Raw genomic sequence first — 26,082 nt, forward strand, 5'->3', positions numbered from 1 at the left:
TCATTAGGCTTCCCATCAGAGCTCCTATGAAACTCTGAAAACACATTTAGTGTTTTCTCGCTCTTGCCATGTTTGGTGTACATAGAAACCATGGAAGACCAAGTAACCGAGCTCCTCTCAGGCAATGTATCAAACCTTCCGTGGATAAACAATCAACCCACATTTCTTATACGAGTCGAGAAGAAGATTGGCAAGGAATACATCTTGTTGAAAATCCAATGCGAGAATCTGAGCGTGGATTGTTTTGGGTTAGTTTGAAAGGCCTAGTTGTATGAGATTGACTAATGCACGCCTTTGGGTTTCGAGGGTTTGGATTGGAAGAGAATGGAGACATGGGTTTTGCGATTCGAGAAGAGGGGAAGGCAATGAGAAGAAGAAGTGGAGGAATTGGTGGTAAGAAGTGATGGCTTTGTGATGATGTCTTAGGTGAAGTGAAGAGTTTCTCATGCTAATATAGGATGAGATTTCAAATGAATGTGATGCGCGCCATTTTACGAAGGGCAGGGCTGATGTAGTTTCTCTAATTCAATTATTTTGGTTATTTGGTTTTGAGAAGTCATATGTTAGAGAGGTGCTATCAATAGTATTTATTTTGTAGTTGAATGAATTTACGTTCTTCTTCCTTATTTTTTTTTAGAAACAGTTTAGTGGACCAGCGGAGATGTTATGTGTTATGATAACTGCGATAGAACAGTTTTATTTATAATTGCATTCATTGTGATCGTACGTGTTTATTAATGTGATTGTAGTTATATTCCATTAAAATACATATAAATAGTGATTATTGTAGCTAATACTGCATACCATTTGAAAACGAAGAAGCAAAAAGTTCAATTATATTGTGTAGCGACTAGCCATGGTGTCGAGGGTATTTGTTTTCTTCTTAGCACTCTTCTTGATCTTTTCGACATCAAATCTGATTCATTTTGGTGTTGCACAATCATGTTGGCATAATTTTCGTTATGAAGATATTGGCGTGGAATGCGATCATGGATGGTTCAACAAAGATAAAAGTATGAGAGCTTGGCATTATTGTCAATCAGAGTGCCACAAAAGAGGTCGAGAATATGGTGAATGCCTAAGCAATGTCTTTTTTACGTCTCAAAGTTGTTATTGCAGAGTGTCATGTTAAGTTCTTGAGTATTGTAATCAATAATGAAACTGAATTAATACACATATAAAATTTAGATAAATATATTAAGCAATCTATAATTACTTAAATGAGAAATGAGAACATCATAAAGTTAATGTGGCGAACACCCAAGCCAATTTTATAAGCTATATCGATCATATAGTACTCTTTCAGTTAGCATGATCGGTGAAGTAAAAGTTCTTTGATTTTCTATTTCTAACTATGATCATGAGAAATAATTAAAAATAGTTTCCAATATATCAATCATGGAAATTCTAACATCGTGTTGTGCTGCTCAAAAGCGCTTCGTGATTGCATGAATCATTGCAACTAAGAAACGTCATCCACCTCTTTTTGGCGGCCTCCTAGTTGCGACATCTCTTCGGCTACATAGCACGGAAGTTTGCCTTGATGACCGATTCCCGCTTCGGAAGCGGAAGCGGGAGCGGAAGCACAGGGAAGCGCGACGGAAGTGCAATTCCAGAAAAGTAGGGTTTGGGAGCGCGGCGGAAGCGTTGGCTTCTAAACTGGAAGCGCAGTGGAAGCGTTGGCTTTCTAATTGGAAGCCCGGCGGAAGCGTTGACTTCCAAATTGGAAGCGCGATTCCTTCTCTTCCTCTATTTCATCAATCAATGTCTTGAGTCTCTTCTTGTCGTCTCATCTTCTTTCAATTTTTTTCAAGCGATTAAAGATGAATAGCATAAATTGATCTAATGTGTCAGAGAAAAGAGAAAGAGCTGGGGAGATATGAAAAAAATCTAGACGAGACAGAGAGAAGACGAACCTTGTTTTTATTCAATTTCATCTAGTGATGTCTATTTGATTTGCACGTGTCAAATACCTTCACATTATACTGGACCTTCTTTTATTTCAATTTTGAAAGGAATCTTTAATATTGCTATAACTAAACATAATCAAGGTTTATAAAACAAGTTATTAAGTTATTTTAAAACTAGATAAAATAATTAAAAAATAAAAGATAAAAATAGTATATAATATATATTTATTATTCTGACGCTTCCAAAACACACCCGCTTCCTTAATTTTTTTAAAAAATCGCTTCCACGTACCCACATCCGATTCCATGCATCGTAGCTCTTCGGCGACTTAGATTTATTGATCATAATCTCTAAAATTGATTCAAAGATTCTCAAACAAACCCCGGTCTTCAAAAGGAGCAATATAGCTCTCGGGCAACGAATTATCAAGAAAGAGATTTCAGGTCGATGCTGACCATGATGAGATATATCCCTCAAGTCAAGGAAGAAGAAATAGCCGTGGTGCCGGACGCGGGTAGATCAGACAATTACCAATTGCACAAAATGTTATTACAAAGACAATTATACCCTTATGTATATCTTGTATGCCCAAATTCAGAATATACATAAAATCCCCACATTCAAAATATATCTCCAATCCAAACGTTATTTGGTTTATAATGTTCAATTACTGTGAAGGTTCATAAGAATATGCCCTAATTTAAGGCATACCTTCACAAGAATATGCCCTAATCTAAGACAATTATATCCGATGCACAAAGATTCCTCACCCATCAAAAAAGGCTCAAATTCATTCTGGTAGGTTGATACAAATTTTTCAGTACTACCCAATCACCACGTGTTAACCCTTAGTGGTAGGGGTAGATTGGTAGGTATACCTACCTCATTTTTCAAATATCATGTACCAACCAACATATAATTGGTATGAAAAATCCAACATTTAAATCAACCAATAACGTTGGTATACAAACTAATTGGTACGGTTGGTACTCGGTTGGTAATAGGCTTCTACCAATATGTTTATGACCCAAAAATTTATAGGCCCAATTTAAATAAGTAATTGAAAATACCAATAACGTTGGTATACAAATTAATTGGTACGGTTGGTACTCGGTTGGTAATGGGCTTCTACAAATATGTTTATGACCCAAAAATTTATAAGCCCAATTTAAATAAGTAATTGAAAATAACAACACAAATACAAAGTTTTATACAACTTCAACCAAATTAAACATGCGAAATTCAAAAAATTATAAATTTAACAAAAATCTATTGTTGAGTTTATTTTTCACTAAATCTACGACTGAAATATTTATGAATATATATATTTTAAAAAATATATATATTATTTTGCATGAGTTGTTGTAATTGCAATGATAGCCTAGTGGTAATTGGCTTCAACTTCCAAGAATACCAAATTCGACTCACCATGGATGCATATATTAGGGTTTTCTTCATAAAACTTCTATTTCGGTTGATACGACATACCATGTTACACGAAAAATTTATACCACATACTAACCATCTTTTGAAGTATGGTATTGTATATTGTACTGTGTACCATGTACTAATTTGGTAGTATACCAATATATTTGGTACGGTTGGTATATGTATGAAATTATGTACCATTGTCACCCATACTTAGTGGTTCTCTCTTCTAATCACATTTTTACACGTATGATTTAATTTAAATAATTATTTTAGCTATTTTATTAAAAATTATTTTAGGTTTTTTCCCTGAACCCTAAAACCTAAAACTCCAATTCCTAAGCAGACCCGATCCTTCATTTGATTTTATCATCACTGTAAGAAGTTTATATTTTCTCAAAAAAAAAATTCATCTTTGGTATTGGTTGCTATAGAGCTCTCAGAATAGTGACAATGGAGGAGCATAGGATCCCCACTTGAACATATGTTTGCATGTGGACTGTTTTTGTATACGTGCCCCCTAACCTCCCCATACATCACACGTGCATATACGTCGTCTCGTTATCCATACCAATATATTGGAACATATATCACCCAAAGTATTCAATATATTCTTGCAGCTCAACAATGGCCTGGTTTTTATAGTATGTACAAAGCCACAAAGGTGCTTGTTGTAGATATTCATTATCATAGTAGCCAACCGAATTGTTGTGCCCTTTCACTGCAACTAATGGCTTAATAATCCGTGGGCTAGCTAGTTGATGACAGTGCATGAGATATGTTTTGATGACTTATGATTGTGATAGTGTTTTAGAGGTGTTAGCATGAGTCAACAAACAACAAACAGATCTCACCAACCAAATCTATAGCCGTACTAATTGACAAATCTGTATTTGGTTTCATACTAGATAAATCTGTATTTAGATTTCTATAAATACCTTGTAATTGTTCATATCAATTAAGAGAGAATATATACCTTTTCTACTTGGTATCAGAGCCTCCGTGCTCTGTTTTTCTGGGCAATTTTTCCCCGTTTTTTTTTTTCGGCAGGCTACTGCCTTCGTGCTCGCCGCTGCCTCCTCCCCTCCGGCGCTCCATCACCGCTGTTCCCCGGCGCTCCCCGACGTCGCCCTTCACCTGAGCCAAGCCCGACGTCGCCGACACTCCTCCAGCGCTCCCGTTGATTCTCGGCCCGACGTCGTCCGCTCCGCTCTCAAGCCGACGTCGTCCTCTCGTCACCGATGCGCCGCTGTTGCTGTCTCCGCGCCCCCCCCCCCCCCCGCTCCGACGTCGCTCGCCGCTCCTCAGTCGCTGCTCCTCAGTTGTGCTCCTCAGTCGCCGCACTTCACCGGACGTGTTCTCCTCCAAATCGCAGAAAATCAACCCCAAATCGCAGAAAATCAACCCTAAATCGATCTCCCAACCCGGTTCAATTAAAACCCGGCCCGAACTCGACCCGGCCCAGCCCATAAACTGTGCGGCCCGGCCCACTCGATCCGACCTGGATTTATCCCGGGTTCGACCCGACCCAGATACGACCCGACCCGGATTCGACCCGACCCGGCCTTGACCCGACCCGCACCAGATCCGACCCGGCCCAGAATTCATATCTCTTTAATGTCAGTGAAGGTGCACTGACAGTGAACGTGCACCGAAGACAGGTTCTTATCAGTTTTTTTGGTGTTTCCGCTGCATAAATCCTGATTCTGTTTTTCCATTCCCTTTCCAATGGGTTCTGGAGACGAAGCTGATGTTCCGAAATTTGAAGTATCTGTCAAGAGTTCTGACAGTGGGTCCTTTGGGGGTACTAAACTCAATGGAACCAATTTCCGTAAATGGAAGCGACTTATGGCGGCTCATCTTCGCGGCATGCACAAGATGGGGCATGTAACCGGAGTCACTCAGGCTCCTAGTAAAGATGATATTATTGCCTACACTAAATGGGACGATGATGATGGCCTTGTGATGTCCGTCTTGTGGAAAGCTATGAATGACGAAATAATTGATTTGGTGGAGGCATGTGACACTGCGCAGGCAATATGGCTGACACTTGAAGGCTTATACACTAATGATTCTGATTTCATACAGGTTCATGAGTTAATGTGCACCGCTTTGGCGATGCAACAAGATGGGCAACCGGTGGCGCAATATTTCACCAAACTAAGAAATATTTGGGCAGAGATTGATGTGAAACGTCCTTGCATGATCAAACATCAGGAGGATATTATTTGTACCAACGTGAGAAAGAGCTTGAGCGAGTCCACCATTTTCTGAAAGGTCTTGATACTAAATATAACAGTGCGAAAGGGGAATTACTCCGCCAGACCGAACCCCCTAGCTTAATTACAGCTTTCACCTATATCCGTAAGGATGAATCTCACCAGGAAAGTCTTCATCAGACACAAGTTGAAGTTTCCAGCCTTACTATTCATGCTAGATCTTCAGCACCACCCCTTCAGCAGGCCACTTCATCTCCACTTCATCACCGAGGACCACCACCAGGTTTCGGGAATCAGCCCCGCCCTCCTTGTTCTTATTTCCATGATACAAACCATGCTCGTGCAACCTGTTGGAAGTTGTATCCACACCTTAGGCCCCAAAGGCCTAATTATCGTCCTAAGGCAAAAGCAGCTATTCAACTGGTCCAGGAACCAGATATTTATGGTGTGGTTGGACATGATCATCATACAGCAGGAGGAGCAACACCCATAGCATCAATAGCTGGTCGTGGTAAGATTGGTATGGCTTTACATATTTCTCACTTTGATGGTTTTGATACATGGATTATTGATTCTGGTGCGTCTGATCATATGACTTATGACAAATCTTATTTTACTATATTATCTCCTCCACCAGTACCCTATGTTACTAATGCTAATGGTGAGGCCTTCTCCGTATTAGGAAAAGGATCAGTTCGTATTACTCCCACAATAGAGCTTCACAATGTCTTATATGTACCTGCTTTATCTCATCATTTGATATCTGTCCCACAAATGAACACTGAAGCTAAGTGCTCTGTGACATTTTTTCCGATGTATGTGATATTTCAGGATCTTCTCACCGGGGAGTTAATTGGTCGGGGGTATCTACGGGGCAGGTTGTTTCATCTGGATCAGACATATGCGAGGGAAAAACCAGGGGCACAGTCCCGGATCGCTTTGCTCTCCACTTCTGATAAGCTAAGTGAAGTTTGGTTATGGCATCGTCGCTTGGGGCATTCTTCATTTAGTGTTATGAAAAAATCCATGCCTACTTTGTTTATTGGTGTGGATGAGTCAGTTTTTCGTTGTGAAACATGTGTTTTGGGCAAAAGTCATCGGTCTACTTATTCCCCTAGTACTTCTAATAAAAGTATTCTTCCTTTTGAATTAATTCATTCTGATGTTTAGGGACCCTCCAAAGAATCTACTGTGTCGGGAATGCAGTATTATGTGTCATTTATTGATGATTGCACACGTCTTTCATGGATTGTTCTTCTAAAAATAAAAAAGGAGGTTTTTTCAGTTTTTCAAGCCTTCTATACCACTGTCCAAACACAATATAATGCCACAATTAAAATTCTTCGTTCTGATAATGGGGGGGAATATGTGAATCGTCTCTTTCAGGAGTTTTTTAACACACACGGAATTGTTCATCAAACAACGTGTCCTTACACACCTGAGCATAATGGAATTTCCGAAAGGAAAAATCGTCATTTACTTGATATGGCTCGGTGTATTCTCTTTAGTGCCCATATGCCTAAATACCTTTGGGGTGATGCTGTCATAACTTCCGCTCACCTCATTAATCGTCTTCCATCTCGTGTCCTTGAAGGCAGAGTTCCATATGAGGTGCTTGCTTCCCATGTTTCCTTACCCTCTTTTCATAATCTTCCAGCCCGTGTTTTCGGTTGTGTTGCTTTTGTCCATCTTCCAAAACATCAGAGGTCTAAGTTGGATGCCCGAGCGGTTAAATGTGTGTTTGTTGGATACAGAGGACATCAAAAAGGGTACATATGCTTTCATCCACCTACCAGACAGTATTATGTCACTATGGATGTTTCTTTCTTTGAGGACATGAGCTATTTTACATCTTCTGATACTGCTCTTCACAGGGAGATTTCATATTTTGAAGAACTGTATCATGGAAAGGGGGAGACAAGTCAGCCAGGAGATATGGTGCCAGATTCGATTGGGATTACTGATGTGTCAGCTACACATGCACCACCAGATGATTCTGGTATAAACACTCCAGAGATTCAGGTATCGGAAGCTGAGAGCACAACTGCCTCCCCTACTGTTATTTATACCCCTGACCAACGTTCCCCTGGTACAGAAGATCACTTATCTGAGGTTAGTAATTCTATTGGGACTAGTACTAGTGAAGCTAATAGTAGACAATATATCCTGCCAAATAGGTCTACTCGGGGTCAGCCAACAAAAAAATATGAACCTACCCTTCAGGCTAAAGCTAAGTATCCTGTGGCAAATTTTATGTCTACTAAAAGATTGTCTAAGTCATATGAATCATTTGTGAATCAAATTTCTGCTGTATCAATATCTAACAAAGTGCAGGATGCATTAGAAGATCCAAAATGGAGGAAAGCGATGGAGAAAGAGATGGAAGCATTACATAAGAACAATACGTGGGAGCTTGTATCTCCACCACATGGCAAGAAGGCAGTGGGATGTCGTTGGGTGTTTACAGTAAAACATAATCCAGATGGGTCAATAAGCCGGTATAAAGCACGCCTAGTAGCAAAAGGGTTCACCCAAACATATGGCATAGACTATGATGAGACTTTTGCACCTGTTGCAAAGATGAACACTATTCGGGTATTGCTCTCCTTTGCTGCTACCTTAAACTGACCGCTTAGACAATTTGATGTTAAGAATGCATTCCTTCATGGAGAACTTACAGAGGAAGTGTATATGGATCTTCCTCCTGGATATGTGGCAGCTTCTCCAGATAACTGTGTATGCAGGTTGAGAAAGTCTTTGTATGGTCTTAAACAGTCTCCTCGTGCTTGGTTTGGAAGATTTTCATAATTCATGAGGAAAATTGGCTACAGACAGAGTAATTCAGACCACACATTATTTCTCAAACATCAACAAGGGAAGGTAACAGCCCTAATTATATATGTTGATGATATGGTAGTTACTGGTAATGATACTATTGAGGTGGACATATTACAAAAACAACTAGCCACAGAATTCGAGATGAAGGACCTAGGTACACTCAAGTACTTCTTAGGCATTGAGGTAGCCCAGGGAAGTGATGGTATCTATCTGTGTCAGAGGAAGTACATCCTTGATCTACTAACAGAGACAGGTATGTTGGATTGCACTCCAATTGATACTCATATTGAGCAAAACCATCGATTAGCAGAGCACCTAAATCAGGTACCTACTGACAAAACTCGTTATCAAAGGCTAGTTGGACACCTGATTTATTTGTCACATACCAGACCAGATCTTGCGTATGCAGTTAGTGTAGTAAGTCAGTTCATGCATAATCCCAGTATGGATCACATGGATGCTTTTGTGAAGATTTTGAGGTATTTGAAGTCAGCTCTAGGAAGAGGAGTAATGTTTTCTAATCACAACAATACCATTGAGGTTTGTGGTTTTACAGATGCAGACTGGGCTGGAAATATTACAGATCGGAGGTCCACATCAGGGTACTTTACTTTTGTTGGGGGTAATCTTGTTACTTAGAAGAGTAAGAAACAAAATGTGGTAGCTCAATCTAGTGCTGAAGCAGAATACATAGGTATGGCTCAGGGAGTATGCGAGTTGTTATGGCTTAGAAATTTGCTACAAGATTTGGGTGTTAAGCCTAAGAATGTTATGCAGTTGTACTGTGACAACAAGGCAGCTATTGATATTTCACATAATCCTGTACAACATGATCGTACAAAGCATGTGGAGGTTGATCGTCACTTTATAAATGAGAAACTAGATGCTAAAATCATTAGCTTTCCTTTTGTTCTTTCGGAAGAGCAACTTGCAGATATACTCACAAAAGGAGTATCTAAGAAGGTTTTTTATGACTCACTTAGCAAGTTGGACATGGTCGATATGTATGCACCAACTTGAGGGGGAGTGTTAGCATGAGTCAACAAACAACAAACAGATCTCACCAACCAAATCTATAGCCGTACTAATTGACAAATATGTATTTGGTTTCATACTAGATAAATAGTAGTTTAGATTTCTATAAATACCTTGTAATTGTTCATATCAATTAAGAGAGAATATATACCTTTTCTACTAGAGGAGCAACTAGCTACTACGTACAATTGTTCAAAACCTATTATTGTTCTTTCAAGACTAGCAAATGAATTAAGTAGCGATGTGTATTTCTTTATCTGCCTGATTATTTTTTTAATGACGATCGAATTCATATACGAGTCACATTGTTAACCTTGTTATGAGGTTTACCGATCACACAGATTGATTCAGCACATTAGTTTTTTTTTTGTCTTATCAATATAGGGAGATCGATGTTGTAATCGACAATAGATAACTATCAACTGAATAGTGCGATGATCGCGAAGTTATCAATGTACAAAACATACAGAATAATTAAACAATCTAATTACGTATGGTTTTCGAGGAATCCTTAATTTCAACCAATATGGAATGAGTGAAGCTCCATTTTCCATTTTCAACCAAGTTGGTCACTCATTCTAAAAACTTTCTTTGTGTCTAGTATAAAGTTTTGCCTGATTGAATTTTTTTTTCTCCTATTTCGATTCTTGTTTATAAGCGCAATGCACGTGTTTCTGGCTTCATATGTGGGAATACAATATTTAGTTCAACACTCCATTCAACCATTCTAAATCACATTTATTCAAACGTTAGTTCGAGGCTTGTACTTTAGTCAAGAAAATGCATAATAAAAGATTGATTGCTTAGAGATTAATGTATAATCATATGTACACAAGTCCTAATTAATCCTATCAAATACGGAGCATCAATCCCAAGTTCTTGCGTTTTTGGCATGGCTTCATTTTGTGAGTGGTAGTCACAAACCCTTTCGTATATATTTGACCCTTGGGTGTACGGAATCCATGGATTCAGCATCAACGAGTCAAGTTAGGAATATTGAAATGTTGATAGTGCCCTTTAACGTTATTAATTTATAATCTTATCTTAAACCATTGTCAAACTTTAAATAAAGCAAGAGAGGCATGAAAAAAACATCACACAACTAAAAACAAAGTGAATGTGTTACATCAAATGAGTAGATAAATTTTGTGGTAGCTTAAAAGTTGGTCAAAAAAAAACCGATTTTGGTGTTTAGAGTTACCTTTTCTTTTTTGTCAATTCCTTGATTACTACAGTTCCATAATCAAATCAACGGTAGGTTTACTGAGACCCGTTACCTCTTGTTTCATTATCATCTTAAAAATGATAACATCTACGTACTTTATGAACCATTTTGTAATGTTTAACCTAATTTTCAACCATGATGCATTACTTGGTCATAACATATTCACTTTAATCCTACGTACCTGAGCTTTTGAGTGAGACCTATAAACATGAATTGATGCATAGACAACTAACTAAATTAGGCTAAAGCTTAATACTAGAAAATATGAAAGGACCAGACATTAGAGTTGTCTGAAATCTGAATGCAGTGATACACTTGTACGTGCATTCATGCATGGATCGTAGTCATCGTACATGGAAAATCAAACACTGAACCCTAACCTCCCAAGCTCACCATGTGCCCTATCAAATCAGTATTTCAATTTGTTGCCTCCTCCTGCAACACAGAACAACTAGTTTTAATTTATAATTGTAATATATATCAAACTATTATATGTCGAAAAAATCTGTTGTGCGCAGCTGTATGTCGTGCATACATTAAATTCCTGCCAAAACTTCACACACGGCCCCTCGTGCATCTCACGTTCCCCTTTTTTTTACATGCAAAACATTATTGTATAACATACAGTAATGTACTGCAGATGAACCCTTATATGTCGACCTCCGTTAACTTAACTATCCGGTGAAGCTCGACCGACAACTCTGGTCAGAACCGATCAAGTTAGGTTTATCAAATTTGTTCGTTTCTTGAAGTTGTACTGCCTTAAGATAACATCCTCCCTAACCTCAATGTACGTTTTCTTTTCGAATTTTTGGTGAGACAAACTCATGTGTTCTGTTAATGTTTCGATCGGCTAATCTCCATGCCTGATCTTATACTATTTGTATTTTTTTAGTCTTTATTTTTATTTTTTACAAATATATATAAGATTACATGTAGACTAATGAAGAATATATGAAGACATTTTACGATTTATAAGAAAAAATATATGAAATATAATACTAGTGAGGCCTAGATCATATAGGCGTCACTTGATTGTATAATCGAATATAAATGAATCAATTAAAGTGGTGGGTACACAAAAATAATAACAAAAAAAAAAGATTACCAATCATTCAAGCTTCATCCGACGACTTTGAAATTTTAATGGGGCTCCCCTACAGAAATTGATTCCAAAACCAGTAAATGACAGAACAAGCATGGTCCATGGTGTCCAGGTAAGAGGTAGACGAAGCATCAAACTCTATCAAAGTGGGTCCTTTGGGTTCTTCCATCAGTTTCACTTGCAGTTTTGCATGTCCTCCGTTAAAAAAACTACCATGGCTTTTTTACATAGACAACAAGACTTTGCCCTATTTGTCACTACCATGTGTATTTCTCTTCTTCATGTGTTAAACAAGTGATTGTTTTCCTTAATCCGAAGCAGCATTATTTTGTGATTAGAAATCATCTCCTGCTTTCCTTTCTCTCCATTTGTTTTCTGTGTCAGAATACAAGAAGAGCCAGCCATAAAAGTAAAAGGCATATAGCAGAGAGAAGAAGGGAAAAAAAAAAAAGTGAAAAGAACCTGAGATTTGGGGTTAGAGAAATGAATGGTCTCTCACATCTGGAACCGGATTACTCTGAGTTTGTTGAAGTAGATCCAACTGGTAGATATGGAAGAGTAAGCTATTAATTGTCTATCTCTCTCTAAACTTTCTCTATGTTTCTGTGTCTTTGAACTCTGTCATCTGCTTGGAAATTGGTCCTGAGTAGGTGTTTGTTTTGGTTGCAGTACAATGAAATCCTAGGCAAAGGAGCTTCAAAGACAGTGTATGTACTCAATGCTCTTGTCTTTCTTACAATTTGATGAGAACCCAATTTGGGTTTCCCAAAGTTTGTGATTTTTTTTTTGAGTATTTGGGGGTTGGATTTGATTGGTGCAGTTACCGAGCATTTGATGAGTATGATGGGATTGAAGTTGCTTGGAACCAGGTCAAGCTTTATGATTTTCTTCAAAGTCCTGAAGATCTTGAGAGGCTGTACTGTGAAATTCACCTCCTCAAGACACTCAAGCACAAGAACATTATGAAGTTCTACACTTCTTGGGTTGACACTTCAAAAAGGAACATCAATTTTGTAACTGAAATGTTCACTTCTGGGACTCTTAAGCAGTGAGTGTATTGTGATTTGATACCAGAGAAAGAAAAGTTTGGGTCTTTTTGCTCCAAAATCCATTACATGGGCTCAATTTGTTAATAATCTGTTTTGGGTTTTCTAGGTACAGATTAAAGCACAAGAGAGTTAACATCAGAGCTGTGAAGCATTGGTGTAGGCAGATCTTGGGAGGACTTCTGTATCTGCATAGCCATGACCCGCCTGTGATTCATAGAGATCTCAAATGTGACAACATCTTTGTTAATGGAAATCAAGGGGAAGTGAAGATTGGTGATCTTGGTCTAGCAGCGATCTTAAGGAAATCACAGCATGCTGCTCATTGTGTTGGTAAATTCAACCATTCCTACTATGCAGAATTCAAAATTATGTTGATTTGGTAATCTGTAAATGATTGGAATAAAGTTTTGTGCTTAGAACTTGATATGCGTTTTAGATTCCTTTTTCCTTGTTGTTAAGTAGGGACACCAGAGTTTATGGCACCAGAAGTGTATGAAGAGGAATATAATGAGCTAGTTGACATATATTCGTTTGGGATGTGCGTTTTGGAAATGGTGACTTTTGAATATCCTTATAGTGAATGCACTCATCCTGCTCAGATCTACAAGAAAGTTGTTTCAGTAAGAGGATCTCTTTCTATAAATCTCTTTCCGACTTTCTCTTTCTCTCCATTTAGTAGCATGCCTTTTCTATTGGAAAATTTGAGTAAAAGATTCCTTTTGACATTTTTTTAGGGAAAAAAGCCAGATGCTTTGTACAAAGTGAAAGATCCTGAAGTAAGGAAGTTTGTAGAGAAATGCTTGGTAACCGCATCTCTGAGGCTTTCTGCAATTGAGCTTTTGAACGATGATTTTCTTCGAGTAGACGAATGTGAATATGATTTGAGGCCAGTGAATTACGGTAGACAGCTTGATGACATAGGCCCCCTTGTAAGGCAGCCTCTTTACGAGGTTCATCAAAACTACAGTTCTTTTAGTAATGGATACACGAATGGTTATGGTTTTGATTCCCAAAACGAATGGGGGTATCATCCTTTTGAGGTTGAATCAAGTGGAATAGACCTCTTTGAGCACCGCGATGATGATGAACATGGTGAAGATGTGGACATAAGTATTCGAGGGAAGCGAAAAGACGAAGATGGTAGCATCATCCTGAGACTTAGAATTGCAGATAAAGAAGGTTGGGTTTGTCTTTAATTTGTTTCTAAAAGTTTATATATAAATATGTATGCTTTTGATTTTGAAAGTTAAATGTAGCATTATAGTTCTCTTATTTTTGCAGGACATATACGGAAGATTTATTTCCCATTTGACATTGAGACGGATACAGCACTGAGTGTTGCAACTGAAATGGTGGCAGAGTTGGATATCACTGATCATGATGTAACCGAAATAGCAGATATGATTGATGGGGAAATTGCTTCCTTGGTACCTGATTGGCAGTCCGGGCCAGGAATTGTCGAAACACCACGTTTTTCTAATCAAAATGTCTGTCAAAATTGTGTTTCCAACCACACCTCTAGTGGTTCCTTCATGGAGTTTCTGTCTAATAACCCCGGGGCTACTCAAGGTTGTGCACACGGATGTACTTCAATGCATGGTCGTTTTGAGGAGATTACATACCAAGAAGACGAGTTGAAGCATCGTGTGACCGGGGATATACCAAATGAATCAAACCAATCAAACTGCCTACATTACCAAGAAATCTGGGGACAGCATGAGAGTCGTGAGCTAAGTTCAGTGGGCTCTGGACAGAGCCATTCAGATGAAGAATATGAAAAAATGAATCACTTAGACACAGTCATGCAGGATCTTAAAATGGACAATGCCATTACTTCTGATGCAAGAAATTCTCTCCGGAATTTATCTGGTTCACATCCCTTTTCCACTGTCCCTTCGATCTACTATGACATCTCTGCCAATTCTGAGCACGAAATTCAGAAGGAACTGAGGTGGCTAAAAGCAAAGCACCAGATTGAGTTGAGGGAACTTAAAGATCAGCAGTTGGGAATTGTCTCAAAATCTTCAAATAAAGAACAGGAAAGAGAAAATGGGAGCTTATCATGTCTACTCTCAAACACCATGAAAGGGAACTATGACAGGAATTTAAGTTTTAATTGCCTTCCTAGTCCTAATAAGAGCAGCCCCGGTTCGGATACCCAAAGGGTCTGAAAATGTGAGGCGATATTGGAGTCTCCTGATGCAGAAGAGGAGGATGTGGGTACTGCCAACAGTTTCTATGTCAAATCGCAGTTGCTTCCACACTCTCTTTGCAGGACAGTTTCTCTCCCCGTTGATGCTGTTGATACATGAACTTGCATAGGTACAAACATTTGTATGCTTTCACTAAGTCCATGCCGGTAGAATTAAATTTTCTTGACTAAGAGATATGGCTGTCTGATGTAATTGGATGGCATGATAATGTATATCAGTATTTATATGAATTATGAGGGAAAATGAAAGTTTTGAGGCCTATAATATTCTTCCTGTTCCGGTCCATCTTCCTATTTCTGTTGATATCAGTAGTTAAGTATAGGTGTGATCAATGACTCAATGAGGAATGTACCGACTGAAGGCAGTCTCTATGCTTGTCACCCCAAACCCCCAAAATTCAAAACTTCAAACGGACACTTGTAAACCCCCAAGAAATCGTTCTGATCTGAAATGGCCAGCTCTGATTCCACTGTCTCTCTTCCTCCATCGGCTCCTCTCTCCGTCACTCTTCCTCTCTCCATACTGCTCCCTTGGCTTTATTCTCTCCATTCTTTCTTCCGAAAAGTCTAACCTTTTGTTTGTTTTGCTGTAAAAGGATTTGAACTTGAAACTTGTATGATTGCAGACAACGAAGGAGAATCTGGCACCAGTTGCCTGCAAGACTGAGGTAACCCAACAATGGTTTGAACTTGGATTTTGTGAACTTGAATGCTCCATGTTTGTCTAGTTGGCGTATTCAATTCCTAATGTGTAAAGATTTATGCTTTCTGTGTTCAAAAAATTGTTAAATTTTACTTTTTACTGTGTTCCTCGCCACACAAAGACAATTTGTTGTAAATCTGTGTGGGTTTCTAATTCCTCTACATACTACAAAACGGACTTGGGAGGGGACTAGATTTTTTAAGCTGTTTATATCTGAAGAAACATTGTTATTCATTAGTGCAGTAAGTACAACCGGATGCTTACAGTGTTAATTCCGAAATTAATAAATGAGAATTTGTTTGGTTTCATCTGTAGGTCATGCTAGGAGAAACTGTGATTAAATCTGAAGGAGAACTTAAAGTAAGCTTCGGCTATCAATATGATGGTGACAGAGTCGGTTCTTATGAGGCATCGAATGGATTTAAAATTCTGCTTGATCTCCGAAGGAACAGCAGCTTCTCTTGCTTTCCGGAGCTGCATTAAGTGCAATGCCACTCTGGCAAACACTAATATCTGCAATGGTTTGATAGGGGAAGAAATACTTCCTACTTGGGACTCCCCTAATTCCTTTCGGAAGGTACCCTCTTCGCCAGGGTTGTATGATATTATCATCATCTCTTCAGAGTAGTATGTCAAACTTGAGTTGCAGACTTGGAGTCCATCTACGCCCGAGTCTGATTAATGATGAAATCTATGAGTCCTACTTCCAAAGGTGAAGGTTTCCTCAGTCCCATGGAAATCAAGTGGCAGGTGGAGCTACTGGTGAAGACAGGGTCTAAGCGATTTGTTTCCGAAGTACAAATGTCAACTGATTCATTCAGGCATGGGGTACTCGATAGCTCTTAGTCAGGCCGAAAATGATTTTCTATACATGGTCGAGCAGGAAATGGAGGATCGCCCTGACTTGGTTTCTGACTTTCTGTTGGGTCTTGTGTTCTGGTTGTGCTTCTTCATGGGAATGATTTTTGTAGACTTAATTAAGGTGACAGCCGGGCTGTTTTAGCAACAAGATGGTGATGGCGATTCCTTGAATCGGAGTGAGAGACTGAAAGCTGTCCAGGTTGATGATGAAGTTGAAAGAATGAGAGCTGTGTGTGAGGATCCTGTTGACCCCATGCCCATTGTGGCTGGAAAAATTATAGGGAAATTGAAGGTCACTCGAGCTTTTGGAGTTGGTTACTTAAAAATCATGGTTTTCTTTTTGCGCTATTTGGCTGTTCTTTTTTACTTATTAACTGATAGGGTCACCTGTGAAACCTCTTGCGTGGCAGAGTTGAGATTTGAAACAGCGCCATCATTCCTTGAGAAGATATGAAGCTCACAATATGAATGCCACTAATTAGACAAGTCTTAGACGTAACCATAGAAGTGATGGAACTATTCTTTACAGCTAATAACAAAGCAGATTAAAAACTCGATATACCAAACTAGAACAATTATTCAGTACTCGATGCATTTGTAGCTTTATCTCGACTACGTACTATAACTCTATAAGATTCATGCAGGCCGTGCCCCTACTATTTCCCAAACCTCCGCCTCCGCAGCGACCACCATCTCAGCAACTACCGCCACCGCCTCCACAACCATCTCCCCCACCGCCTCCGCATCCACAACCGCTGCCTCCGTATCCACAACCACCACCAGCACCAAGACCGACGCCTTCCCATATAGCACTTCCATTACTGGCATATCCACCACGAGATCCATACCTTTTCTTCCTCTCACTCTTCTTATTGTTGCCACCATCCGCGCCACAAGCAAAAATAACCATTGATATGAGCAAGAGAGAGAAAACGACCATGAAGAGCAACGGCATCATGTGCGTTGAGTTCTCCGGCAAAATTATGAGCCCGAGTCGATCCACTCCTAACCCTATTCCAAGCTTTCTACCCATCTGTTTGTAATCAAATATTCAAATTCAAATCTCTATGTTCATTCAGTATTGAATGTATAGTTACATGCATATATAGATCAAGAAGCCTCACCCACTTAATGATTGTAATTAACTTCTTACCTACACTTATGACCTTCACATCGCTACAGTTGATGCATGAATTATGCCATGCAAAAAATAGAAAAAGTCATGCATCAGTAGGATAACTAGATAAGTTTCATAACTAAGAATGGAATTATACCTAATACTACTAGATGTGGATGCCCTCTGCATTTATTGCATATAAACTAGAGCAAGTTTTCAACGTTGGTAGTTCAAAGGATCCCTGAAACTCCGAGAGGCTATGTTTGGGAGATTTTAAAGATGACACATTCTTTACGTAGAAATAGGGCTCGTTAACAGGCCAGGTCGAAACTTAGTACTGTACATTTAAATAAGTGACAAGTCAGACCAGGTATTTTCACAAATATGAAGATCTAAGGCTACCCACCTAAAGCGGGTTTTGTGTGCTTTTGAGGGCTTGTATTAGAAAAAAAATATAATACTCTTATTTAAGGTGTTGGAGCAATAAAAGAATAATTAGAAAAAAAAAAGTTCACAAATAATTCTAGTTTTGAAATATTATCGATCAACATTAATAGATGTGATCGATATATATATTTAGGGACCCTGTAAAAATTTTGTCCGTTTTGAACACAGTTTGACCGTCCGTACCTACGGTCAACCAAAAAAGATATGTTTTGACATAATAAAACCTCATTGACCGGGACTTTGCCAAATGAGTTTCCTCGTTGCGACCATGCAAAATCGATGACAAAAATTAGATGATTTCAAATATGTAAACAGCTTTCGGCATTCGCATCTTGGTAATTGGTCATCCCTTATGACATATTAGTGGTGTTTTTTGTTTACCGGAAATTCCGACGGTCAACGAGGTCTGAATTGAATGAAATTTTAAAATGGTCACTAAATATATATATAGATCACATCGGATGGTGTCGATTAATTCCAAAAAGTTTCCTTCATATAGTCGTTTCATAATGCAATAGTTTTCTTATAAACCTAATATATGTTTAGTGAACACTTTGGCGATCGATAACTCCAGTTTGAAATATGGTCGATCGACATAGAAAATGTGATCGGTATATATATTTAGTGAACCCGTAAAAATTTCATCAGTTTTAGACATGGTTTGACCGTCAGTACCTATGGTCAGCCAAAAAAGAGGCGTTTTGACATATTAAAACCCCCCATTGATCGGGTTTTGCCAAATAAGTTTCCTAGGTGCGACCGCCCACGATCAGTGACAAAAATTAGGTGATTTCAGATATGCAAACGACTTTCAGCGTTCACATTTTTGTAATGGATCCTCATTTATGGCATATTAGTGATTTTGATTAATCCCGAGAAGTTTCTTCATGCAGTCACTTCATAATGCGATAGTTATTTTAAACCCAGTATAAAAAAGTTATGATACATTAGTGGACACTTAGGCGATCGACAACTCCAGTTCGAAATATGGTCAATCAACACCAGCAGATGTGATCGGTATATATATTTAGGGACCCCGTAAAAATTTCGTCCATTTTGGACATGGTTTTACTATTCATACCTACGGTCAACCAATAAAGAGACGTTTTGACATATTGAAACCTCATTGACCGGAGATTTGCTAAATAGGTTTCTTTAGTCGCACGATAGGTAATAAAAATTAGGTGATTTCATATACGCCGATAGGCTTTCGGCGTTCACATCTTTGTAATGGATACTCCCTTATTGCATATTAGTGGTGTTTTCGGTTTATAGAAAATTCTGACGGTCAAACGAAGTCCGAATTGGATGAAATATTTACAGGATCACTAAATATAAGTATCGATCACATCGGTTGGTGTCAGTTAACTCCAAGAAGTTTCCTTCATATAGTCACTTCATAATGTGATAGCTTTATTTTAAACCTAGTATAAAGGTTATGATACATAAGTGGACACTTCCACGATCGACAACTCTAGTTCTAAATACGGTCGATCGACACCATCAGATGTGATCGGTATATATATTTAGGGACCCTGTAAAAATTTCGTCTGTTTTGAACATAGTTTGACCGTCCATACCTACGGTCAACAAAAAAATATGTATTTTGACATATTAAAACCCCATTGACCGGAGCTTTGCCAAATGAGTTTTCTTGGTGCGACTCCACAAGATCGGTGACAAAAATTAGATGATTTCATATATGCAAACGGCTTTTGACATTCGCATCCTGGTAATGGGTCCTCCCTTAGGGCATATTAGTGGTGTTTTCACTTTACTGAAAATTCTAACGGTTAGACGAGGTCAGAATTAGATGAAGTTTTAACAGGGTCCCTAAATATTAATACTGATAATATCACCTGGTGTCGATTAATCCCGAGAAGTTTACTTCATATACTTCATAATGTTACAATTTTATTTTAAATCAAGTATAAAGTTATAATATAAAAGAAATATAAAATTTGAAATATAGTATTACTAACATATATAATATTTTATGTATAATTATCACCAAATAATTGATATATGTATAATATATTATATGCATGTATAATATTTTATTTCTTAGAAGTTTTTACGGACCGGGTCTTACGAGCTTTTAGCGGGCCGAACCGGATACCTCTAAATTAAGCCCAACCCTCTACTCACGAAAACGGGCTTTCTCGCAGGCCGGACCGGGTAAAAGTTCATTAGACTTGCGAGATCCGCGGACTTCTCGGATCCGCGGGCTAAATGATAAGACTCACGTAGAAACAAACATTTGGTTCCTGTAAATTTTACCATTTTTCACAAGCCCAACCGGCTTCGGCGGTTTTTACCTTCTTTTAAAATATTATAGAAATTAATTTTGATTTAGATCATGCAAGAGTCTAGTGAATTGAAATTGACAAAAGATAATGCAAAAATGCAACAGTGAGAAAAAAAATCGCATTGCTGAGCCTTAACTTCTGATTTTCTCCATCATCAACAACAAATAGCTCTTTTCCTACACTAACGTAGCCTTAATCAGCTTTTGACCTCATTCCATATTTACCTAGTTCCTCGGTAAATGAGGACACAAAACCTGATTCTCATCTATTCTACATCAGCTTTCCATGGTGCAATGCCACACCTTCAAGAGCTTGCTGTCAAACTAGCAATCGTTTTCGCCAACATCTTTAGCATACAACAGCATCATTAAAAAACCAAGATAAAATTCAGAAATAAAGCACACTTAATGTTCAATTGCAGTCTCCACTTAATGATTCCATGCATTTTACGTAAATTTCTAGACAACAATGTACAGAATACAAGAAACCAAGTGGAACCAGGAACCAAAGCTCATGCTCCACATGTAACATTTACCAAAACCTCATGCCGACACTGGGGTTCGTTCTGCTGATTCTCCTTGAAGCTCTACTGGAAATCTTTCCTGGAAACCTAGCATCTTGTTCAAGGCACCAATGTAGGCCTTGACACTAGAAACAACAATATCCATTCCTGCCCCAATCCCACTGGCACCAAAAGATGGAATAGACGTTATGTTCAAGCAAACTTGAAAACAATGCAACAAAAAAGACACCATACCTGAAAGTTCGTTGAGATATCCCACCAGTGACCATGTCACTGTTTTCGTTTTCAGTTCGAATTAGAACACGAGTTGTGGCTATTGCATCAATTCCTTCTGTGACCCCATTCATAGAGTACTCGACAAGTGTCACCGATTCCTGTCCCACAACAGAGAAGCAAACCCCTTAGAAACCACATGATTCTAATGCTTTTGGCACGACTGGAAACCAGCTAGAGTTTTACAGCAAAGCACCCTCCAAATAAATATAAAAGTATCAAATAAATAAATGATAAAACCACAAAAGTAAGGAGATTGTCATCATTCGTCTAAAATGGATGAATGCTGGATTGCTGGATAATGAGCATATTGAACGATCAGAGATAAGAACATTGAAACAAGTCTCTAAAGTATATGTAGAATACTTAGGGTTGCATAATTAGTATGATCACCTCTACCAACAAACTACAATATACAATGAGCTTGAACAAAAAGCAACAGCTGTATAAGTGTCAAAAAAGAATATTTCAAGCATCAGATGTAAATGCAAGAAAGGAAGTTATGGCATATTTTTATCGAACCTTCACAATGAGATCAACAGCCTTGTAAGCTGAATCCACTGGTCCGGTTCCAACTGAACACGCAATATGCTCTCTCCCATCAGCATCAATTAGTTTGACAGTTGCTGTGGAAAGACCAAGAGTTCCACAGGTAACCTGAGGACCCAATTAAGGTAAAGTAGAAATGAGTTTCTCTTGAGAATTTAGCAGATTAAAAAATGAGCAAGAAAGTTGAAAGCTGTCTTGACTCACCTGTAGATCATTAAGTTTCCAGACAACTTCTGGCTGGAAAACTTCATCTGATACAATTGCTCTGAGGTCTGCATCAATGACTCTCTGTGACATGAGCAATTAATATAAGAGGGCAAACAATAATTTCTTGAAGAACATCAAAACAAGATATATGTTGAACAGTGATAAGAGAGTTCAATATGATCATTGTGCATCTTAGTCCACCGGGCTGTTGGTTCAATAGTCCAATGTTAAAAAAAATCGATCTTCAAATAATCTACCACAAATCAATAAAGGATTCCAAAAGACAATAGTGCACCTTATTACTCCACTATCTATTACACAATGAATTTGAAGTGTATTACAACATCCAGCTTACCTTTTTCTGTTCAGCTACTGCTTTGAAACGCCAGAATACAGTTTCAAGTTGAACATCATCAAGCTCATAACCAAGCTAACAAGAACAAAGAAAGCATCAGAAAACTGTAGTAAACAAACCAACAAATTTAAATCCACTTGCAACAAATAAGCAGTATCGTGTACCTCTTCAAGTCGTTTTTTTAGAGCATGGCGTCCACTGCAAAAGAAAAATCACAGACAAAAGAAAACAGCTTATAAAATGGCACCTATTCTATTATATTTGAAAACTTACAGAGGTTTAAAGATCAAAATGCAAATATAGTTTATATCCAAAAACTTTTGTTTGATGATTCAGAGAGCATAATAATCTTCCTAAGCATGACTATTCAGACAGGTTCAGCATGGGCTATGTGTGCCTTTCTAACTACTATTCCACATCATTCCCCCCAAACCGAAGTTAATATCTCTGAACAAAACACAGTTGAAGTTCAATGTTTGGAAATTAGATGTCCCAAGACTTTAAAAATACATACATAAAGTGAAAAAATGCAGGGCCGTTAGGTAGCATTTTAACTGTCGATGATGATGTCTGTTTTAACAAAGTATGTAAAAGAGAAGTTAAAAATAACGGGGAACCAGCCATAGAATTTGGCTATTTGGGTTATTTTTTAAACTTTGTTAAATTTTTCAATTTTGTGAACAGAAAATAAAAGTATATATTTAGGAAAAAATAAGAATGATTGATTTAAAAAAAATACCTAAGTTTCCCAAGGACAATGCCAGCTTCATTGGACCTGTCATACCCGATTTCTTCAGGAGATATAATTTCATATGTTCGTTTGTCTTTAAGCATTCCATCCTATAAATCACAAAGCATATAAGACGTGCATACTAATTCATTCACTTACGACCAACTAAAAACTAAGAAAACAGACAACAATTATTGGAAATTAACGAGACAAACCTGATGGATACCACTTTCATGTGCAAACGCATTAGATCCCACAATAGCCTTGTGCGGCTGCACATGCATCCCAGTGTACTCTGAAACCTATAAACCAAACCATTTAGGAGGGAATTATACATCAACAACACTTGCAACAATGAAGATATAAATGGTTGAAGAACATATACCATCTTGCTTGTTAAATAGATATGCCGAGGATTGATTCCGGTATAAAGTCCCCCAAGTATTTCGTCCCCACGACAGTTTAAAGTCATGACAACCTGCAAATATATTAAGTTCATAGAATGTAGAAAGATTAATTTTAGCAGACATGATAAAATAATATTCTTCGGAAATATAACATAAAAATATAAAATTGAAAAAATAACAACCAAATAAAAACAACTTAAGTTTAACATGAACAAATCTTCCAATTTCAACTATACCCATAACAAACTACAAATATTGCAGGTTGCAACAAGAATCAACTCTCACCTCCTCTAGTGAAGCATTACCAGCCCTTTCACCAATTCCATTGATTGTTACTTCCACTTGCCTAGCCCCTTTACTTGCCCCCTGAACAACATAGATTAGATATGTGTGATTGCCTTTTGTAAAAACCATGCCTAATTGCAAAACCAAAAAAATAAGGAGCATACTGCTAAAGTGTTGGCAGTGGACAGTCCAAGATCATTTTGGCAATGAGTTGAGATGATAACATTATCAATTCCAGGAGTATTAGTTTTGATGTCAGCAATCAACTGGCCAAATTCACTTGGCACTGTAATACCCACAGTGTCAGGAATGTTCAGAGTTGTTGCCCCAGCCTTTATGACTTCACCTAAGATCTCATATAGAAATTCCTTCTCAGATCTGGTAGGGTTTGGGCCAAGAAAATAAAAGATTCAAATTATTAATAAACATGAACAAATGAAAATTACTCAATAGAAGCGAAAATTTGAGTAAAGAGGCTAAAGAAGTCTCTGATTTAACACAACTCAGGCTTTGATTTGTAAATTACAATGTGTAACAATATTGTCAAGACCGATTATACTCATTATAGTAATAATAAATGTTGATACCTATTTACAAATATTGCAATGCCATGACCTTCATTGAACCAAGTATTTTACTTTGACCTTCCTGCAGCAGCATATCAATGTACAGGACCGATAACCAATGCTAGATCAGCAATGTGACTAATGAACCCCGAACGGTTAATAGTCAGCTTGCACACAGCCACATATATTAAAGTATCAGCCCCAATCCAACATATGCTGGGGACAGACTTTGAGCTTCGAACCCTCTAAACAGTAGATAGTTCAGTATATATAGCTGCTCACAGGTTAGCAGTTATAACCCAACCACCAACATCAACCTACTAAACTCTTACACGTACTGCCAAATACCAATTTCTGACTTCCCAAATATAAACCAACACTACCGGACGGCCGGACATATATTTAGCACTTGACAATATATTCGACTTGACTACCACATTGCTCACACTGACAATATATTCAACAATTATAATGAATTGCAGGAACTATGGCATTATTACCTGCCGGCGTCTTCGGGGCTAAACTCGACATCTTCGCAACCCAAGCCCCTAGCATAGCTCACCATACTCCTGGCGATTTCGATCACCTGCTCCTTGGTCTTCCTCAGCTTATGCTCCATATGAATCGGACTCGTGGCGATAAATGTATGTATCCTCGGCCTCTTAGCATACTTGACCGCCTCCCACGCCGTCTTGATATCATTCTTATTACACCGGGACAGCCCGCAGATCACAGGGACATAACCGTCATTATCCACAAAGTTCCCGACCTCCTTCGCGATCGTCTTCACGGCCTCGAAGTCGTCTTTCGACGCCGCCGGGAAGCCGGCCTCGATGATGTCGACGCCGAGCTTGGCGAGCTGGCGCGCAATGTCGAGCTTCTCCTTGGGGTTGAGCGACGCGCCGGGGGACTGCTCGCCGTCGCGGAGCGTGGTGTCGAAGACGCGGACGTAGTTCGGGTCGGAGATGCGGTTGGGGACGTAGTCGGGGCGGCGCGCGGGGGTAAGGTTAGGGTTTCGGGAGCAGAGGACGCGGGATTTGGAGGCGGCGGGGAGATAAGGAGACGAGATGGAGAGGGGTGAAGAGGCGACGTGGCGGGGGATGGGGAAGTGTGAACGGAATAGGAGCTGGGATTGGGAGTGGGAGGTTTTGAGTGAAGAAGGGGCAACGGCGGCGGGTGAGATTGTGAGGGGGGCGCACACAGTCGCCATTGTTGGAAACAAGCGGAGGCTGCAGAGAGAGAGTAGGGAGGGAGAGTGCCGCGTTTGGTATTTATCTGGAATAGGAATCGACTTCCGTCTTCATTAGGGATGGAAACTTGAATTTTCAAATTTCGTTTTTCCATGGCGGCGTTTTTGCATTTAGATTAAGAAATTCTGAAATGTGATAAGAGTGAGTGAGATTAGCTGGTTGGGTATCAACATTTCAACGAGAGTTGTGCAAGTGTAACGCGAAATATTTGTTAAAGATTTGTTTTTGCGTCATTGGTGATGAAGGAAAATAATTTGATGGCAAACTCTACTTCTGATGAGTTTATTTGATCTGCATCAGGGTTCGAGTTTGTGATAGAGGGCATGTAAGTATCACTGTTTTTGTATATGGTTTTGTTTAAGGGGCTTATGAGGATGAAACCGAGAGGAACATATTTTCATTGTTAATTTCTTTGATGGATACAAACAAAGAATAGAAAATGACGGAAGAGCGAGTTTTAATTTGTTAATTCTCATGT

At 38.7% G+C, this 26,082-nt stretch overlaps 2 protein-coding genes across 2 annotated transcripts; one reads left to right on the top strand and one right to left on the bottom strand.

Annotated features, from left to right (window-relative positions):
• Positions 1-11,983: 11,983 nt before the first annotated feature.
• Positions 11,984-17,068, top strand: LOC126794276 (probable serine/threonine-protein kinase WNK9). The gene is made up of 9 exons (XM_050520947.1): positions 11,984-12,319; positions 12,431-12,468; positions 12,582-12,809; positions 12,917-13,140; positions 13,273-13,430; positions 13,545-13,989; positions 14,092-15,132; positions 15,649-15,690; positions 16,041-17,068. The coding sequence occupies exons 1-7, from the start codon at positions 12,245-12,247 to the stop codon at positions 14,979-14,981; spliced, it is 2,058 nt and encodes a 685-aa protein (XP_050376904.1). The 5' UTR covers positions 11,984-12,244; the 3' UTR covers positions 14,982-15,132; positions 15,649-15,690; positions 16,041-17,068.
• Positions 17,069-20,552: 3,484 nt separating this feature from the next.
• LOC126794285 (2-isopropylmalate synthase 2, chloroplastic-like) lies at positions 20,553-25,600 on the bottom strand. Its single transcript, XM_050520959.1, has 12 exons — positions 24,855-25,600; positions 23,953-24,166; positions 23,789-23,869; positions 23,482-23,574; positions 23,312-23,398; positions 23,106-23,206; positions 22,531-22,564; positions 22,367-22,441; positions 22,009-22,092; positions 21,778-21,912; positions 21,217-21,356; positions 20,553-21,143 (listed from the first exon to the last, which is right to left on the bottom strand). The coding sequence occupies exons 1-12, from the start codon at positions 25,562-25,564 to the stop codon at positions 21,002-21,004; spliced, it is 1,896 nt and encodes a 631-aa protein (XP_050376916.1). The 5' UTR covers positions 25,565-25,600; the 3' UTR covers positions 20,553-21,001.
• Between the last annotated feature and the right edge of the window lie 482 nt (positions 25,601-26,082).

This window comes from Argentina anserina, chromosome 1 (genome assembly GCF_933775445.1).
Source record: "Argentina anserina chromosome 1, drPotAnse1.1, whole genome shotgun sequence".
NCBI lineage: Eukaryota > Viridiplantae > Streptophyta > Magnoliopsida > Rosales > Rosaceae > Argentina > Argentina anserina.

What these genes read in the sequence shown, in the direction of transcription:
- LOC126794276 (XM_050520947.1), top strand. Translation starts at nt 12,245, where the DNA reads ATGAATGGTCTCTCACATCTGGAACCGGATTACTCTGAGTTTGTTGAA. An exon ending in AAAGGAGCTTCAAAGACAGT is followed by an intron (nt 12,469 to 12,581) that starts GTATGTACTCAA and finishes TGATTGGTGCAG; the next exon opens with TTACCGAGCATTTGATGAGT. An exon ending in GCATGCTGCTCATTGTGTTG is followed by an intron (nt 13,141 to 13,272) that starts GTAAATTCAACC and finishes GTTGTTAAGTAG; the next exon opens with GGACACCAGAGTTTATGGCA.
- LOC126794285 (XM_050520959.1), bottom strand. Translation starts at nt 25,564, where the DNA reads ATGGCGACTGTGTGCGCCCCCCTCACAATCTCACCCGCCGCCGTTGCC. An exon ending in CCACTGCCAACACTTTAGCA is followed by an intron (nt 23,870 to 23,952) that starts GTATGCTCCTTA and finishes TATGTTGTTCAG; the next exon opens with GGGGCAAGTAAAGGGGCTAG. An exon ending in GTAATGCTTCACTAGAGGAG is followed by an intron (nt 23,575 to 23,788) that starts GTGAGAGTTGAT and finishes ATATATTTGCAG; the next exon opens with GTTGTCATGACTTTAAACTG.